General features: G+C 38.9%; 1 protein-coding gene across 4 annotated transcripts in view; it reads right to left on the reverse strand.

Annotated features, from left to right (window-relative positions):
- Positions 1–894: 894 nt before the first annotated feature.
- Positions 895–13938, reverse strand: part of LOC121301837 (serine/threonine-protein kinase tousled-like 2) — a 40829-nt gene continuing 27785 nt past the window's right edge. For all 4 annotated transcript variants that reach the window (XM_041231468.1, XM_041231467.1, XM_041231466.1 and 1 more), the window contains 7 exons: positions 13588–13679; positions 13100–13189; positions 10846–11015; positions 9010–9148; positions 5503–5614; positions 4281–4388; positions 895–2832 (listed from right to left, as the gene is read on the reverse strand). In XM_041231468.1, the coding sequence (XP_041087402.1) occupies positions 2659–2832; positions 4281–4388; positions 5503–5614; positions 9010–9148; positions 10846–11015; positions 13100–13189; positions 13588–13679 (885 nt within the window). In that variant the 3' untranslated portion in view covers positions 895–2658. The remainder of the gene's footprint in view (positions 2833–4280; positions 4389–5502; positions 5615–9009; positions 9149–10845; positions 11016–13099; positions 13190–13587; positions 13680–13938) is intronic.

Consider the following 13938-nt stretch of genomic DNA (forward strand, 5'->3'; position numbering starts at 1 on the left):
ATATATATATATATATATATATATATATATATATATATATATATATATATATATATATATATATATATAAAAATGATGTATTGACATTAAAACCATATAAACGATGTATGGAGTGAAACTTCTACTTGCCCAAAACCAAGCATAACATCCCATAAATGCTTTTCCAATGAACGCTTCCACGTGCCATAGAAGTCCAGTACTATGATAAGCACAAGATCCTTGATCTGGTCAATTAGCACAAGACAGTTCAGCTGTATCCCAGCAATTGGGTTGAGATTATGAAACAGGATCCTCCAGATCCTAGGTCTTACCTCTAAGCATGTTGTCTCCTGCAGATTCTGCCAGCATCTCTGCAGCTCTGCTTTTTCCATCAGCATTTTCCAAAGGGGAGAAGAACTTGTTTGTTTTTTTGAGCCCAATTAATATCCCAAGGTGATTTAACAAAGTAAAACAGGGTTATCTGTAGACTTTAGCTTTTCATTAAAAGTAATTATGCATAAACACATACCCTTTAACCTTTTCATGCATGAAGTATTGAAAATAGCTAAAAGTAGTGGTTTTGGACACACTAAATATATCTTTAATTGAACATTTGTTTCCACCAGTGCCCTATATGGGGAAAAAATTGCATCCTCATATGAAGTCATACATTTACATCTTCCAAATGTCTCCATATAGACTAGGAGAGATGCAGAGTATGGGACAGGACGTACAGAGAGGGTAGAGCAGCAGGAGTTACGGTGTTATCAGGTTTCAGTGAGAGCAAGGCAATCGAGAGAGAGGTGGGAGGCAAAGGCAGCTATGAAATCAGCTTTGTTAGCAGAGGAGTGACGGTTCCAGAGAGAGTGCAGGAGAGGACAGAGTAGGGGGTGGGGGGGGGGCGTATATTAAAAAAATAAACAGGAGTAAGCCAATAGCTAGCAGCAACTATTTTACAGGACCACTAAGGCTACACAAACATCTGTAAATATATTGCTGGGATAGAGTTCTTTTAGAAAGTATTTCAAGATTCATTTTATTACCTGTGTAGAATCACTACGATCAGCGAGTTATTGCTCTTGGGTCATTAAGAAGTCAGTAACAGCATGCAGTCATACCTTAACTGGATGTCTGCTAGTACTTTTCAATTCACTGCTGTAAACTATGTACAGTGTGTCTGAAAATGGACTAAAAATTACAGCCTTTTTTGTTAGCATAAAAATTACAGCTACAGTGTTTTGACTGCTTAGCAAACTAGTTAAGAAGGTTTGCCTAGATCAATTAGTCAACTCTTTTATCAATGCTTTTACCACAACCATATTATTTCTCTTGCATTGTTATTTTACATTACAAATACTGTGGGCCAATGTTAAATACTGACCAGCAAAAGCTAAGACAGAACATTTAGTTAAAAACTTGGCATCAACTATATCGCTGTCCATGATTCAGGAAATAATTTGTATGTACGGGTACAGTACTCATGCAGATATGCTTGGAACAGAATCTCAAACTTTTAAGGCAGCTGCATTTTCACTACATAGTAGGCTTGCCCACAAAGATGCCAGCATTTTATTTAGCAAAATAACTGACTTTAAAAATGAAATGCATCTACTGTTGATGCGCCATGACAATTCCATAAAAGGTCTGTGAACTTTACATACGTACCCCTGCATGATTTCTGTTTATATGCCATCAGGCAGCAATAGAAGAATACCAACAATAATAAATGTGTCTTATTTTGTAAGTGGCCTAATTGGGACCCTGGTCTGTGTTAGAATAATTTTTATTACATAATGGTACTTTGTATGTGAGCTCAACATGGTCTATTGCACAGGTGTGTATTTTTTTAGACTAAAAACTCAATATTTACATCTACAGACTTGTGCAAGGGCCATTAAGTTTTAGAAAGCAATTGGAAAACACAGATAGCTTTCAATATTATTATTTAAGGGTTTATACGCACCCCCACCCCCCGCCCTTTAATTCAACTCCAACCCCAAATTCAAAACATGTGGCTCTTTTTATATCAAAAGGCCAGTTTCCAGTTTGGTTTCTGTTAAAACAGAATTCATAAATGTAATCCACAAAGTGTAACCTGTTCACTTCAGGAGTCAAAAATAATACAAGGGATTAAAAATGAAAATAAAACTCACTAATTCTAAAACCACCAACAGGTAGTCGCAAACTCTGAAAGGCAAGGGAGTAAAATGCAGTTGTTCCCAAGCTTGACGCTTAGATTTCTGAAAAACAAAAGATGTTGACTAACAACTTTTATGAAAGAAACAAATTAAATCAACATCCCAACTTCAGTTCCAGAGGAGTTCAACTGAAGATGATCATAAATAGATCTGTTTCTGTCTTTCAACCATGTTAAGCTGTTCTGATTGAAGTAAATCAGTCATAATGATGGTATCTAGTTTTTCACCAGCAGCCACAGTTTCTTGGCAATAAACCTCGCCCTCTCTCTCCCTTTTCCTTTCCGTCTTGCACCCTAATGGATACATATGTCTTGTCGGGAGTGGATGCTTCCATGCTGAAGGAAATGATAAGCACATGGTCGACAACTGGGTTTCACAGCCATTTCCAACTTGAGTTTCTTTCTCTCCCCCCCAACCCTTCTCCTTTTTAAATTTTACTTGGACTTGAATCTTCTTTGCCAACATTGTTCAGAGCAGCAGCTCAGTTTGAAGCACTGCTATTGGAGGATCCAGATGTTGAAGGGATAGCAGTCCCAGGGGCACCTGTGGTGGAGACAGATTTTCGGATGTGAGGCATCAAGTACGGATCGCTAGCCAACTGGTGGACGGCTATACGATCCTCTTTCCGGTATGCCAGGCAGCGGCGGATGAATGCCTGAAAAAAACAAGACAACAATTTAAAAACGAGAATACAAGCGCTAGAGAAATGGCACTATGGGGCAAAAAGGAGCCATGACTATAACACATTATAACTAGCCCCGCAGTATAAAGGGCTACCTTATTAAGGGCTAATGATTTCCATTACGAGAGTAGATGTTCAAATCAGCATGACGTTTTTAACTCGGCTCTCGTCAAGATAAGCACCAACTAAGACGCAAAACATTGCATTCATTTTCTTTGAGGTAAGTGCATGAGTGAAATACCTTGGTCCTGAATTATCAAGGTTTTCATACCAAAATTGCACCATTTTTGCAAAAGGGAAATAAAACTGTTAATGTTAAACAATGGAGGCATATTTTTGGGGAACTTAAATTACTTTCTAGGGTGTTAGTTGTTTTGTTACATTAAAAAGGCTCATTTTTCTTTTGCAATTTTTTTTTTTTTTTTTTTTTAAATTCACATATTCACTTGACTTTTGATTGGAATATTAGAACACATATACGGAATGAACAATTTCAATTTGTTTTTCTAAACCCCTCTCTTTAAAATCGTTCTCTTCCTTAAATTGACAGGAAACAGAGTCTCTCTCTCATAAAGCTTGCTCAATCTGTAATGTTTCTAAAAAGGTCGGCAACCACTACACATCATTAGGTCACACTGAAATGCCATTAAACAGCAGCACCACCTTCTGAATTTAATTTGTAATGCAGCCACTTTGTATTCTAATGCATTGACAATGCTAGGTCATACATGTCCTGGACTGGTTTTGGCACAATGACACGGATTAAGGTCTGCACACAACAACTTGCTTAAATACAATTAGTATCTATTAATCTTACAAAACAAGTAAGAAAACAACTTAAGGTTAATTTAGGGACTCAAATCTCAAGCACGTGCCTCCATTGTTTGATAGTTATGTAACGTTAGCAGTATTTTTCATTTTACCAAACATGTTATTTATTGTTAGTTTGCGTTACTCAAATGAGTGCCAATATAATTACAGCAGTGTTTAAAATAACCTGGTTTCCAATTCAGCATGGCATGATGAAGTTGAAAAAGATTTTTGCAATCAAGAAGAAATAATATATATCCATCCAAAAAACCCTGCTCTTACTACATTTCTTTTACCTTGCCTTCTCCAATCAGTGGCTATGGACAAGCCAAAGAAGCCAAAAGGCTGTAGTAGCAGTAGAAGTAGTAGTATTAGTCATAGTAGTAGTAATAATAATAATAATAATAATAATAATAATAATAATAATAATAATAATAAGCATATCATCATATAACTGTATAAGCAAGACTGAAGTTTTAGGCACCAGATTTTAAAATTCCATAAAATCTATTAAAACAGAATGTTGGACGTGGCTAGATTTCCTGGCTATACATCAGATTGGTGGATTGGGTTTTAATCCCAGAACGCAGTAACCAGGGCCTGCTTGTTACCTTTGCTTCTGGGGACACAACTGGCTTTGGAGGAAACTGCACTTCTGTAGCTTTCAGGATGGTGTTCTCCTGGAGTATGTCCTGTTGGGACTGGTTGTGGCCAAAAGGCTTAACAGGGAGGAGAAGAGAGAATGAACTAAGCATGCTCAAAAAATACACACTTGCAAGAAAAACAGAGAACGATCCATTATCACATTTCCCCCTTTCCAGAGGGACTTTCTTTTGATTCATCTCAATTTCAATCTAGTTTTGCTTTGAGATAAGAAGAGTCATGAACTGAAAACAAAACACACCACAGGAACATCTTCCCGTAGTTAAAGAGTCCATAATAATAAACACAATAACAAAGATGAAATCCTGAATGATACAAATGCAATTCATTTTAAAAGGGAGTGTAGCTAATAAAATCTTAAAACTGTACTGTAAACATGTATTTATTTTAAAACATGATATCTGGTCCTACACTTGGTTTAAGAAAATGTGGTTGATATCAATGCTTTCAGATAGTATTGCACATGCTTGGACATTTCACCTGGAGGGTCTTTCCACCCCTTCAGTGGCTTCTGTCCTGTCAATAACCAATCATCTGCTTCCCCTACTGATTGACATGTGTTCAGTTAGTAACATGCGATGACTCAGAAGACACTGCTGAAATGCAATGACCCTGGTAGTGCAAGTATAATCAATCAAACAATCAATCAATCTATTTTATATAGCGCCTTTCATAGTGACCATCATCACAAAGTGCTTTACAAGATAAGAAATTTCCTCTGAATAATGCAGAGCAAATTTTAAGTTCCTTTAACCTAAAGTAGTTAGCAATGTTTTAAAATGAATATCCATGTTTGCTTCAACATGTCTTTCTCTCAAATTTGAGACCTACGTAGCTAAATGAATTATTACTCAGAAACTGCTTAAGCTGTTTCAACATTTCTTATATAAAACATTTTAAAACTTTAAAACTATTGTAATATGATGAGTCACAAAAGAATGACTACAGGTTATCTATATGTATATCCAGGATGAAAAAAAAGAAAGCTACTCTATCTAAAAACTTGCACAAATAGAGACTAGGTACAACACAATTTAACTGCTGGAACCTGTGAAAAAATCAGGGTTACAAATGTAATTGCTCTAGATACAACATCTAGATACAAAGCAGTATCCCCACATGTATAAGGGTTGTAATTCCCTTCACATATCAGGCTGGACTGTCATTTACCTTCCTTCCATACAGGCCCTGGTAGAAGATTACTCCCACCGACCACACATCCACCTTGTTGGAGATCTTCGGAGGCTCTTTCCCAACCACAAAACACTCTGGTGGAAGGTACCTGGCAGACAGAGGAAGAGCACAGTTCAGGAAAATGAAACACACCCAAAATCAGTTAAGAACATCATGGGACTTTTACAACCCAAGCCAGCAGTAATGAGCAGTTATATAGAGAATAGTGTATGTAGTGTGTGAAATGAGAATACCATAACTGGTGAGCAATTTTTTCAATGGGCTCATCCAGTTGATATTTCCCATATTACACGGCCATGTGGTACGGGAAACATGCACTCATTAATACCAGAAACACAGCGCTACCCCAGTGTGAGCTATCAAACTGTCAAACAGCAACACATCTCCACAACTCAAACAGCAACACATTCACACTTCTCTAATGTGTACTTGATAAGGTAAACAACCAGCGCCCTCCACGCCAGTGAAACTTAGGAAAATCCAAGAGAAACGCACATTTCAATCGGCTCTACAGGCTCTCTGTATTCAATCTTCGGGCCGATTCTGAACTGCATTTTCCATGAGGTAGTCACCATAACATCTACAAAATCTCCCATCCCAATACACTCCAATTCTGATTGAAGGTAAACCACTTCTCAAAGAAAGGTACACAGAAAAGGTTAGCAAACAAACACCCTCGGAACAAACTTGTGAGCATAAAAATAGCAAAATAGTTGTATATATAAAAAAATTAATTTTAACACGATCCATCACCTTTTTTTCATCCTTCTCGATAAAACAAATTGCCACGGTTCATATAAGGAAATCAGTAAATTGAAATAAATTCATTAAGCCCTAATCTATGGATTTCACATGACTGGTAATACAGATATGCATCTGTTAGTCACAGATACCTTTAAAAAAAAAAAAAAAAAAAAGGTAGGGGCAAGGATCAGAAAACCAGTCAGTATCTGGTATGACCACCATTTGCCTCATCAGCACGACACATCTCCTTCGCATAGAGTTGATCAGGCTGTTGATTGTGGCCTGTGGAATGCTGTCCCACTCCTCTTCAATGGCTGTGCTAAGTTGCTGGATATTGGCGGGAACTGGAACACACATCCCAAACAGATCCTTGCGATATGGGGCCGTGCATTATCATGCTGAAACATGAGGTGATGGCGGCGGATGAATGGCACGACAATGGGCCTCAGGATCTTGTCACGGTATTGCATTCAAATTGCCATCGATAAAATGCAATTGTGTTCGTTGTCCGTAGCTTATGCCTGCCCATACCATAACCCCACTGCCACCATGGGGCACTCTGTTCACAACGTTGACATCAGCAAACCGCTTGTCCACATGACACCATGCACGCTTCTGCCATCTGCCCGGTACAGTTGAAACCGGAATTCATCCGTGAAGAGCACACTTCTCCAGCGTGCCAGTGGCCATCGAAGGTGAGCATTTGCCCACTGAAGTCGGTTACGATGCCGAATTGCAGTTAGGTCAAGACCCTGGAGAGGATGACAGATGAGCTTCCCTGAGATGGATTCTGACAGTTTGTGCAGAAATTCTTCGGTTGTGCAAACCCAGTTTCATCAGCTGTCTGAGTGGCTGGTCTCAGACGATCCCGCAGGTGAAGAAGCCGGATGTGGAGGTCCTGGGCTGGCGTGATTGCACGTGGTCTGCGGTTGTGAGGCCGGTTGGATGTACTGCCAAATTTTCTAAAATGACGTTGGAAGCGGCTTATGGTAGAGAAATGAACATTCAATTCTCTGGCAACTGCTCTGGTGGACATTCCTGCAGTCATGCCAATTGCACACTCCCTCAAAACTTGAGACATCTGTGGCATTGTGTTGTGTGACGAAACTGCACATTTTAGAGTGGCCTTTTATTGTCCCCAGCACAAGGTGCACCTGTGTAATGATCATGCTGTTTAATCAGCTTCTTGATATGCCACACCTGTCAGGTGGATGGATTATCTTGGCAAAGGAGAAATGTTCACTAACAGGGATGTAAACAAATTTGTGCAAAAAATGTGAGAGAAATAAGCTTTTTGTGCATATGGAAAATTTCTGGGGTCTTTTATTTCAGCTCATGAAACATGGGACCAACACTTTACATGTTGCGTTTATATTTTTGTTCAGTGTAATAACCTCTGGTGAGCACTTTTAACTTCAAAAACAGCAAGTTTCCATGGCTTTTCAGACAATTAGGTGTTGTGGAGCTGAATTTTTCTTCTGTGTAGGAGTGCCTACTGTTTTTTTGTAGTCAGGTTTCCGTGGCAACTTTTTTTCCCCCTTCGGTTGGAATTCCTTTCAGTTTGACACCACAAGCTTGATGTTAATGTGCATCTGTTTCCCATAATAATCAGCCGGTTACTACTGGGAATATCAACTGGATGAGCCCATTGAAAAAATTGCTCACCAGTTATTAGAAGGTAATAATGTAAGGCATCTAAGGTTTTGATGGAGAGCAGTGGAAGCTTTACAAAATTACTGCCAAAAATGTGTTACTAGTTCTTGTGCAATACCCAGTATTGACTTGACCTAAAAAGCAGCCAAAGTAGTGGTGCAGGTGGAGGAATAACAGCAGAAATGACTGGAGAGTGGGCTCGCCTTTGACCTTAATTGTGTCACAGTAAAACTTGTCACATAAAGGTCAGCAAATATCTCAATTAAACAAAAAAAGGTATTTCATAAAAATTTAAGTGGACTAATCATAGTGATTGTGTTTAAGCTTCCTCTGAAGAACATTGCACTTGTAAGTCTTTGCAATTAAAGCAAAAAGCAGGTTATTTGGATGTGCAGAGCCAGCATCCTGCAGGCAACAGAATCAGCTTATAATATTGCGCAGGCAGTCAAATTCATTATTTGCACATCCCAAACAATTAAAAGAAACAATACATTAATATTATATACTGATTTAGTATTTAAATAATGGTTAGTTTAGAAGCACAGGCGCTGCAAAAGGCCTTTGTGTGACTGAAGGTAATAGCTCTCTGGTATCCGAGTTATGGGCATGCCCACCTAACTGATAAGGGGTCAATTTGAACGTGACCCCCGAGGCTCTGCTTGGGGTCAGCAAAACATTACACAGCCATGCCTTATGGAAATAGACAATTTCTGGAGGAGAGATGCTTAAAATAACTTTCATGCTAAAATTGCACGAGCCTAAAGAATGTGAATATTAAACAAAATGAAAACAAGCTGTTTTGTTAAAACTTCCATGCCTGTAAAAACACTAAACTTAAAGTCAGCTTAGTACAAGACCAAAAACTAATACGATAATGGATTCCCTGACCTCGCTGTAAAACATGTCTGGTAGATATGCAGTATAACTTCCTTGACTCAAACTTCTATGCTCAAAATTCTCATCATCTTACAGTTGTTTGAAATATCACGCTGTAGAAATGTGATTTTAATTTGCTCAGTCTGGGTCTGTTCCCTTTGCATTTGTGTTAAGGAAGTTTGACTGGAATTGTTATGCAACTGTGTTTACCAGTATGTGCCAGCTCCTTGCGATGTCAGCTCCATTCCGTCCACAGAATTATAGCTGTCATCGTCCATGATTTTAGATAATCCAAAGTCTGTGATTTTAATCTCGCCACATGCTGTCCCATTCACTAGAAGAATATTGCCTGCAAATAAGGTATGTGGAGTCAGTAAACAGCATGAATATCACCTAAAATGACTGGAGACATGCCTTATTGTTTTCAGTCGAAAACTGACTAGACAGAGTTGCCTGGTAACTTCCCCTTTGTTTTAATTGTTTTAATGCAATCCTAGATAATGTTAGGTTACTATCATAACCTTGGTTCCCTGAAATAGAAATGTAACCATTAACATTAACAAATGGGTATTTATGTCCTCAAGACACCTAAATACTTTATACCAAAGCTGCTCTTTGAGCCTGTGATGCAGTTGTAACCCTGCCCCCGAGGGATCAAAAGCACTGCAGTCAACAGATCTCAGCATTATTTGTCCTTCAAGCCTGCTGTGAAAGATGGACCAGTGACCTTGTGACCAATAATTACATTTCTATTTCAGGGAACCAGGGTTATGATAATAACCTAACGTTCCCTTTCAAGTACGAAATGTAACCATTACCGAATGGGTATGTATACCTAAGCTATTACAAGGGCATGACTGCAGAACGACCGGGATGTTACAAGGCTAAGCTGACAGGCTGCACTGTGCGTTAACATACAGAATCCCAGTAACCAATAGCTAGGGCTAAAAAACTGAAACTCGCCTCTGTGTTTATGTTGTAAGGGTCAATTGGGATTTGAGGATCCACGACATTTAGCCTTTAGAAATGTTGTGCCGCACTGCATATGTATTTGACAGATGCACCCCGCAATAAAGCCCATGAAGTTGCAAGGCTCCTGGTAATATAGGCAGTGAGCTTTCTGGAAGTGGCAAGTTGGCCAGCTCATAGGCAGTCCTGCATGTGTCTGCTATCCATTTGGAAAGCCTCTGCTTAGACAGAGCTTGACCATGGAACTTCTCCCCATAGTAGACAAAAAATTGTTCAGACTGAATCCAACTTTTCATCCTATTAACATAATACACCAGAGCTTGAACTGGGAAGAGCGTATGGAGCTGCCACTCCCTGTCAGACTGGAAAGGAGGTGGATGGAAAGGCTCCAATTCCACTGACGTGTTGACATGAAGTGCCAAAATAGTTTTCAGCAAAAAAAACATACTGGGAACATGTGGACACTGCTCTGGCATTTTGTAGGGTGTCAATGATGTTAGGTTATCATAACCCTCGTTCCCTGAAATTGGCAGATTGGCCTTGCATGCTTCACAGGGATGGAACCCGGGCATTAAGGAAGGAGCAAGCAATGGAATGTACAGCAAAAGGATGTACAGCTCAATCTGCTTAAATACCGACTGGACGGATCAAGACCCGAGCAGGACCGTTTTGGTATGGGTTCGGTGGCCTTGGCACTGGGTTGGTACCGGTTTGGAACCTGGGCGGCAACGGTTCGATGGCTTTGGCACCGGGTTAGTTCGGCACTGGTTTAGTGTACTTGGCACCGGTCGGTGTACTTAATACAGGGTCAGTACTTGTACGGAAAATAAGCACCAGCCGGAGATATGTAGCCTGGGGAGAAAGCACAAAGTCATCCGGGTGATGTCATCTGATGTGTCAAGGCATCTATCACCAGCGACTCCCTGGCTCCAGTTATGGAGAACCAAAGGGGATAGTGGGTCAATTCCTGGGAGGCAAAGTGATCTATCTCTGCTCTCCTGAACCTCTCCCAAATGAGGCTCACCACCTCTGCAATGTGCTTTGCATACTTGTGTGTATCCTGGTTCCTGCTCATACCTGGCTTCAAGTCATAATGGATGATGGGGGGCTTGATCTCATTGAGATACTTGAGCGCATTGACGATCTGCATGATGATGGAGCGAGCCTCCTTCTCAGACATCAGCTTGTGCTGCTTCAGGTAGAAATCCAGGTCATTCCCCTCACAGTATTCCAGAACTGTACAAAACCTGCACAAGCAGCATAACACTGTTAGTGTAGAAGGGTTCAACTTTCATGTATCACTGAAGTATTTTAAAGCAGTGGTTCTGAACAAGAAAAACACTGAATCCACACTCCTTCAATCTCATTACCAAAAAACAGTAAAAACGGAAGCTGTGAGAGGAATCAGAATTCCAGCCTCCCAAACATTAACAACAATGGCATGTACTGAATGAAAATTGCATTTTAGATACTGTTACAATTAGTTTTAAGTTATGTGGCACTTACAAGGTAATAGAGGGCACCAATCTCATTGTGAGCATAGTACTGATGGGGGTGTCTCCTCTCCCAGGGATTAATATGGTGCATTTTGGCACAATTTTGGATGGTTTAAAAATGTCCTAGACTAGTAGTGGTCTGCTTGTAGTGTCTGACAAAGTACCCCATTAGTGCAATGAAGGAGATTTATTTCAGCACTGCTCACAGCAAGGCAAGATCAACAAAAGAACTGACTTTTGATGGGTTAAGTTATGACATCTTTTTGTTTTTGATTAAGTGAACAATTTAAGTTGTGCTGCATTTTTAGCAGTGTACGCTTAAAACAACAATTTAACCAACGCTGTTGTAGTTGACACTGTGTAAGCTAAGTCTACTGTATAATATAGGTAGAAGTTATAATACATAACGTTTGACAGTAAGTGGCAAAGTTTAATGTCACATTATATATATTTTCTACAGAACTGTTTTTACTAGTACAAATGTAAAATCTTATTTTTTGTGTTTTTTGCTGTCAAGCACACAATACTACATTACTCTTTGTATTCATTTTCTGAAGTAAATGCAACAAGTAAACAATACCTGTTCATTTGTCATAAATACATCAAGTAAACGATATGTTCACTTTTAACATTCATAATTATAAAACAGTTTAAATATAGGCCCTATGTCTTGTTCTTGTAGTTTACGATAGCTTACCTGTACCATCTATTATTAACGGTATCAGCCGATATGGGGAGATAACCTTTGGCTATTGGTATCAGCTAAGAAAATCTTTATCGGTGCATCCCTAGTGGTTGTATTAGCATATCACATCATTAAAATTAGTGTTCCGCATTTTCGGTTTTTATCTTTAAAAATATTTTCCGGGAATTCTTCTGAGTTTATTTTACATATAATGTATTAAAATAGGGATCAAATCAGTAAAAATGTGTAACAATCTCAGTGTACACACTTTACATGTGGAATATGATGCGTAGCAGTTCTGGTTTCTAATTAAGTTTAATGTCCGTGGCATGTATGATGAAGCTTAATCTGTGCAAGTCGAAGCCACATTTTCCCAAATTGGCTGGTACTTTAAGAATGTTTGGGCAATCACTGTGCTGACAGAATTAGTATCTACAGAAGGTATGAACATGACATCAGCACAAAACAAGCCAGGTTTATTCGCATTGAAATCATAAAAAAAGATAAGAAATTGACAGAACAGGGCGATGCAAGCCACCAGGAGATGCAGCAAAAATCACACTGGACAATTACATCAATGCATTCCATAAGTTTACAAACTAAAGCATCACCATTTTCTGTCAAATATTTGCGATTAAGATTGTCACCGAGGCAGTGTTTTAGCTGATGGACAGTATTGTCGCACAAAGTCACCAATACATACTTGTCTGCAATAAACAGTGGCTGTCCAGCAAAGCACAGCGCTGTGACAAACTCATTAGCAGTCATAATGTTTTGGTAAATTTTGGAATAAACCGGAAACGCGAAACTCTAATTAAAATGTATAAATCCACCACACACACACATACACACACACACACAATGAAAAAATTAGGATTAAAATACTCAAATATTGTACTGATTATTACTTATTTCTAAAATGTCATGGGTAAACTAGGCAAGATTGGTTCTTAGCACTGAATTTAGCATTACCGTACACGGCTCAGACCTGAATTTGTAACGACAGAGCATACGGAAATATTATAATTTTTTTAAGTGCCCATTTCAGAAGTAAATTAACACACTCTTAATGAGTAAAGCAGTTATGAGTGTAAGATCAGAGAGCAGTCACTTACGAGTCTGTTTGTATGATCAGAGAGCAGTCACTTACGAGTCTGTGTCGAGTGAGAAGTAGTCATACAGTTTGACTATCCGTGGGTGATCCAGCTCCTTGTGGATTCTGTACTCCCTGCAGGCATGTCTGAAAACACAACATAACTGCTCAGGACAAAAAAGTTAAACTAATTGGGAAGAGTACTTTGCAAATATAAACTTAATATTTATCTTAAGCTGTTTCACAGTATTTTTAAGACGTGATCCCAGGTGGCCCGTCCTCTTATTTGACATCATTTAAATACAGAATTTGTCTTTGTTGAAATCTGACTCCCTTGGTTCGAAATCTGACTCCCTCAGCAAAGCTGGAGATAACTGAAGCCACTCATGTGTGGCTTCTTTGCAATTTTAAAACTGGGTGGTTTAGTGGTTTCTAGTCTCTATATAACCATTTGACCACACTGCTTCTTCAATGACAAAAGCTTTTAGATAAAATAACACATTCTCCCAAAAGCCTAAACAAAAACACACATAAGGTTAACATACTTGTGGTAGTTCTCTTTCTTCTCATCTCTCCAGTTTTTATTTAACTGGTGAATTTTTACAGCTACGTATCTCTGTTCTGTTAAGTCGAACGCCTGTAACCAAGGAAAAAACAAGTGAGATAAAACGGCCAAGGCAAACCGAGCACTCGAATTGGATGAAAAGTACTGCACATGTCCAGGACCTCATTAGTCATAACACACCACATTTTTATTGTAGTAACATTTTTAAATCATTTTATAAGCAAAAGGACAAGTATCAGCAGCCCTACTCCTGTGTTTTCGCTTACATGTATGTCACGTCCACACAAAGTTGTTGAATCAAATTTGTTGCTGTAATTATTTGTACTAACAA

The sequence above is a fragment of the Polyodon spathula genome, chromosome 28 (assembly GCF_017654505.1).
Source record: "Polyodon spathula isolate WHYD16114869_AA chromosome 28, ASM1765450v1, whole genome shotgun sequence".
Classification (NCBI taxonomy): domain Eukaryota; kingdom Metazoa; phylum Chordata; class Actinopteri; order Acipenseriformes; family Polyodontidae; genus Polyodon; species Polyodon spathula.